Source organism: Drosophila persimilis, unplaced genomic scaffold, assembly GCF_003286085.1.
Source record: "Drosophila persimilis strain 14011-0111.01,24,50 unplaced genomic scaffold, DperRS2 tig00000000-arrow-pilon, whole genome shotgun sequence".
Lineage (NCBI taxonomy): Eukaryota > Metazoa > Arthropoda > Insecta > Diptera > Drosophilidae > Drosophila > Drosophila persimilis.
In genome coordinates, this window is record NW_020825288.1 from 1355741 (window position 1) to 1361740 (window position 6000).

At 49.7% G+C, this 6000-nt stretch overlaps 1 protein-coding gene across 1 annotated transcript; it reads left to right on the plus strand.

Annotated features, from left to right (window-relative positions):
- The first annotated feature begins 1197 nt into the window (after positions 1 to 1197).
- LOC6595169 (protein tailless) lies at positions 1198 to 2686 on the plus strand. Its single transcript, XM_002020388.1, has 2 exons — positions 1198 to 1273; positions 1398 to 2686. The coding sequence occupies exons 1-2, from the start codon at positions 1198 to 1200 to the stop codon at positions 2684 to 2686; spliced, it is 1365 nt and encodes a 454-aa protein (XP_002020424.1).
- Positions 2687 to 6000: the final 3314 nt, after the last annotated feature.

A 6000-nucleotide genomic window follows, 5' to 3' on the forward strand; every position in this document is an offset into this window, starting at 1 on the left:
GATACGAAAAACAACTTGATTTCGAAAAAAGTGCCTTTTGACTCTGCTTTCCCCCAGTAAAAAGCATTAATAGGGCTCCAATTAAAACATAATTACTTCATTGTACAAATATGCTCAAGAAGAGTTTTAATTCCAATATTCAATGTAAGAGGAATGAGGTGTACTGCCTCAACTTTAAACTTCCTGAAAATAATTATAGATGGTACATGTAGTTTTGGTAGTTCCCCCTTTTTGGCATCCATAAAAAATAGACCCCATTTGATTGCATCATAAAAGACAACTAATTATTGAATGGAAAACAATCAATAATTCCGAGCAACCCTCAAGCAGGGGTCCTCGAGTAGAACTACCCACCAAGCCGGAGAGAACAGAGCCCACAGGTACTTCACACAAATCACAAAGCGGCAATAATGGCAGCGCCATAAACGGAGAGTGGATGGATGCCCACGGCCCGGCCTGGCACGGCGCTGTCTTCATTAACAACTGTCACACCAAAAACCCCCGGGCTCCGGAGAGGGAGAAAATCGGAGAGAGAGGACAGATAAGGGGTAAAGAGAGAGAGAGAGAGAGCGAGAACAGGTAGCAGTCGGTCGCAACGGAAAAAGGCCATAAAAACCCATAGAATTGAGAATGAGCGACGTGACGGCTGCTGCTGCTCCTGCTGCTCAATGAATTTTCGCAATGGCAGCCTGCTGCCTACAAGGATCGAAAGGCTGATGCTCAGAGAGTGCGGAGTGAGAGAGACAGGCGCTGCGAGAGAGAGTGCCGCGTTAGAGGCCGTGCGTGCGAGAGAGCTGGCAGGAGCAGCTTCCAACCCCCCGAAGAAGCGACGACCAATAAACGGAGCGCTCGACTACCTAAGGGTGATCGGAGTGCTCGATGAATGGCAGGAGGTCCGGGATTTGCGCGGCAGGACTATTAAAACAGGAGCAGGGTGGTGAGCAGACAACACAACCAGTCGTGATCTCAGCGAGTCCACATCATCGTAGTCCGGCAAAACACGGCGTGCTTCCAGCAAGGATAACCCAATAAACCGAAAACGAAATCAAAACGAATCGCAATCCAATATCGAACAATAGCTATTCCGACGAGCAGTGCTTTAGTGTCAAGACAAACCAAGAGTGAACCAAAGAAAAACAAATTTTGTGCCCCCCAATCGTGTCTATATAAATCGCCAAAATTACGCCCCACATCGGTATGCAGTCTGCGGAGGGTTCACCAGACATGATGGATCAGAAGTACAACAGCGTCCGGCTGTCCCCAGCGGCATCAAGTAAGTACACCAAAGATCCCCGGGTCAAGCTCAAACCAAAGAACTCCCACTCCCCTGTTACAGTCCTTCAATCCACAAATCAAATCAATTCTAACCAACTTCTCCTCTTTTGTTGCTCTTCCAGGCCGCATCCTTTACCATGTGCCCTGCAAAGTGTGCCGGGATCACAGCTCCGGGAAGCACTACGGCATCTACGCCTGCGATGGCTGTGCCGGATTCTTCAAGCGCAGCATCCGCCGCTCCCGCCAGTACGTGTGCAAGTCCCAGAAGCAGGGCCTCTGCGTGGTGGACAAGACACACCGGAACCAGTGCCGCGCCTGCCGCCTGCGCAAGTGCTTCGAGGTGGGCATGAACAAGGACGCAGTGCAGCACGAGCGCGGGCCCCGCAACTCCACGCTGCGCCGCCACATGGCCATGTACAAGGACGCGATGATGGGCGCCGGCGAGATGCCCCAGATCCCGCCAGAGATCCTCATGAACACAGCCGCCCTCAACGGCTTCCCCGGCCTGCCCATGCCCATTCCCGGAGTGCAGCGACCCCACCACCACGCCGGCCATCCGGGCCACCCAGCGCTGAGCGCCGCCTTCCAGACACCAGCCGCCGTGTTGGATCTCTCTGTGCCTCGCGTGCCCCACCATCCCGGGCACCAGGGCCACCACGGCTTCTTCTCCCCCACGGCCGCCTACATGAATGCCCTGGCCACGCGGGCCCTGCCCCCCACGCCTCCACTGATGGCCGCCGAGCACATCAAGGAGACAGCCGCCGAGCACCTGTTCAAGAACGTCAACTGGATCAAGAGCGTGCGGGCCTTCACTGAGCTGCCGATGCCCGACCAGCTGATGCTGCTGGAGGAGTCGTGGAAGGAGTTCTTCATCCTGGCCATGGCCCAGTACCTCATGCCCATGAACTTTGCCCAGCTGCTGTTCGTCTACGAGGCGGAGAACAACAACCGCGAGATCGTGGGCATGGTCTCCCGGGAGGTGCACGCCTTCCAGGACGTGCTCAACCAGCTGTGCCACATGAACGTGGACAGCACCGAGTACGAGTGCCTGCGGGCCATCTCCCTCTTCCGCAAGTCCCCGCCGGCGGCCAGCTCCACCGAGGATCTGGCCAACAGCTCCATCCTGACGGGCAGCGGCAGCCCCAACTCCTCCGCCTCGGCCGAGTCCCGGGGCCTGCTGGAGTCCGGCAAAGTGGCGGCCATGCACAACGACGCCCGCAGTGCGCTCCACAACTACATCTCGCGCACCCACCCGAACCAGCCGCTGCGCTTCCAGACCCTCCTCGGCGTCGTCTCCATGATGCACAAGGTCTCCAGCTTCACCATCGAGGAGCTGTTCTTCCGCAAGACCATCGGCGACATCACCATCGTTCGTCTCATCTCCGACATGTATAGCCAGCGCAAGATCTGAGTGGAAAGGAAAGGAAAGGATCGAAAGTGGAAAGCAAACCTGAGTTGCCGTCGGCGAATCATGCGAATTCGTGCACTTGAAGTGCCTTCCTAGTGCTGGGAACTGTGATAACCTCGGATCCATTTGGCATTTGGCATTGGACAATATTGAATCAGTGAATGCTACACATCTCCAGGAGTTGAGCCTTAAACGCACCCCAATACCTTATCCCACTCACCAGATTAGTCGGAGTCTCTTAGCCCTTAACTAGCCTTAGCCTTAGCCTTAGCCCAAGCCCAAGTACATGCCCATCCGCGAAGTGATTCAAATTGCATTCGTAAAAGTCTCAACTTTTCCTGTTAATACTTTTAGTTTAGTTAGAAGTTAAAAACATTTACATCTAAGTGCATATCATTCGATTTAAGAAATTAACAAGAACTTTTCAAAAATAAACCTAAAGGTTTTGAAATTAATATTTGTGGACATTTTATTGGGAATGTTAAATAATACTGTATATAAATTTCAGTTTTTATTGGAAATGGATACCGATTGGTCCCAAAAAAACATTAAAAAGTGCAGTTGAAAACAGAAAGAAAGCATTCCCTAATCTGTTTTGCTCTTCCATCACCGATTTACAAAAGGAACCGTGGATAATATCGCAAGATGGTCTCTACTTTGCAATGATTTTTGTAGACGGTGTATACTTCGTCTACTTTCAGATTATATTTTTCAGAACCGTCTTAATTTAAAAATTGAGTCAAAATATGTACATCGAAATACATTTAAGAAGCAAAACACCAGTGTAATATAAGAAAATAATCCATGATTATTCCATTGCGTAAAATCTTTCCTAGTGAAAGAAAAAAACAGAAATGTTTTTTTTTCTTTTGCGTCGATTTGAGTCGCGTGCTTTGTGTTGTTGCTGTCCCTCCTTATCTAGCTAAAGTTTCTTTGTTGGTAAAGTTTTCTCTTGCTATAGCTTCACTATTAGCTATCCAACGGTTAACCCTCTCTCGCTCATTAAACTGCTCTCTGCACGCACGCACTTGCATTGCCTTATCTCTATCCATCTCTCTCCTGCTAATCGTCTCTCACTAAATTGTTCTGTGCTTTAGCGCTCTCGCTATGCAGTTGTTATTGTTCTCTCCTTCGTTTTCATTGTTTTGCTTCTACTCGGGTCTTTCTGTGAAGAGCCTTCTTGATATCTGGCATCTAATAGCATTTAAATAAATATTATTTTATACCCCGTCATCTGGTATAATTGAAAAGTGTTTGGCATACATGGGGAATCATGGGGATTACAGCGGGACTTATGATACTTTTTTATGCAATGCCATTTTGTGATGCTTTCCATATCTTTTGAGACATCCGAAGCAACCGCATTGCCGGCACTAATCACAAATGAATTATGCAAATATCGGAACAAAGACATTTGGCATTGAAGAAGGAAATCAAACAAATTTGCATAGTTTTTCCACATGAGCAGACCAAAGTCGGGATTAATTTGGGAACCTTCCACAGACAACATAGCAATGGCCGCTCCAGTTCCCATTTCCCTCTCCTCTCCAACAGAACGGCCAAAAACACATGGGCGCACAGACAACACAACGAAATTCGTAAAGTTAAAAAGCAAAAATTCACTTTTGTGACTTTGTCGAGCCGCGTTGGATCGCTGGATTGGGGTGCCGCTGCTGCTTCAGGATCGCTATCCCCGCTCTGCCAAGCGGACAATAGCAATTGAATCCTTTCACAAAAGCAGGAGCAGCAGCAGGAGCAGGAGCCGGAGCAGGCACGGTTGAAAATGAGTTTTCGTTGGGAAGGCTGAACAAACAATTCAGGAACACAGTTGCCAAATTGCGTTGGCCAAAGCAAACAGAGCGGAGAGCGCACTCTCTCTCGCTCTGGGTAGATCTCTGGCCAGATGAGTAGAGTAGGTCTATTCCACTGACACACATCCATAGCCACAGAGCCAAAGAGCCACAGAGCCACGAGGATGTGCAAAAACCTACCCTAACCCAAGGGCACCCATGGCATGGCATGGCTGCTGCTTCAGTGCCTGCGGGGATTTGGAATTAAATATGCTTCGTTGGTGCTGCCATTTCGACTTTCGGCAAGGTCCCCGGTTCACTCGGATGCTGTTGAACCCGGGTCCGGGGTAACAAATTTGTCTCCCTCTCTCTTCCACTCTCTCTATATTGTCTATAGTCCCTGACATTTCTATTTCTGTTGCTGCTGCTGCTGCTGCTGTTGAGCCCTTTTAAGTCCTAATGGCCCTTTATTATCTGCCTTTAGACTTTTAATAGACTCAGGACAGGCCAGGAACAGGACTCTGTGCTGTGTGCTCTGTGCTCTGTGCTCTGTGCTCTCTGGATCTCTGCGTGTGTGCCTGTGTGTTGGCTTAATCCTCATCATTCTGTCATCAGTGACGTTTTTCTGCACATTGTCGGGGCCCCGGCATTGTTCTGGTCTTAATTTGCAGTCTTCTCTTGTAGTTTTTGCACTCTCGGCGAGCCAGGGATTTTCACTTTTTGATTTCTATAATGTCTATAAAAAAGAAGACACAAAACGGAGACCAAAGAAGGAGTCATAAAGATGCGGGTCTCTTGGCGATTTTTCTTGGACTTGAGGCTCAGATAAAACTCTGATCTATCGTGGACTTCGCCTGGGATTGGGACTGGGACTAACTTATGCCTCCTTGGAACTTCTTTTCATCCCTTCGATGGGGGGTGGACTATTCCTGATCTTTCTTGGACTTGGACTAACTTGTGCCTCACTTGAACTGCTTTAAATCTGCAAGCTTTGGCCCGCCGATCGGTCGAGTGGGTCTATGGGCTGTGTGCCCTTCTCTAAGCCAGGCGCAGATCAACCCATACCTTCTCAAGTGGTTCTGGATCTGTGGCCTGCTGCTCAGTTCTCCGGAATTTTCCGCTCGTAACAAGTGAGAGAAGCCGGTGGATTTTCGGTAACACTTTTAATTCATAGATTTTCGTTGATTAAGTAATCCCCAGCGCGAGCTCAATGAAGGCGAACCCGAGGGCCCGCCGTGATTAGCGCAGTTCGCGTAAGCGATCCCGATCCCGGTCCAGGTCCCAATGCCGTCGTGGGCCCAGGCCCGGGGCAGGTGTGGCAACAGGTTAAGGTCTCGGAAGCCTAAACCACACTCGTTCGCAGAGTCTCTGTCTCTGCCTCTGGCTCTGCCGAGCACTGCCTCTGCGGGCGATCCTTATCCAGGAGCAATTACCTAGCGAAACAAAAATATGAGTATGCAAATAGATTTTAATGGGCAGGATTACCCTTTTGCTAAATGCCCAAATCCTGGCCGGGCGGTCTGCTAC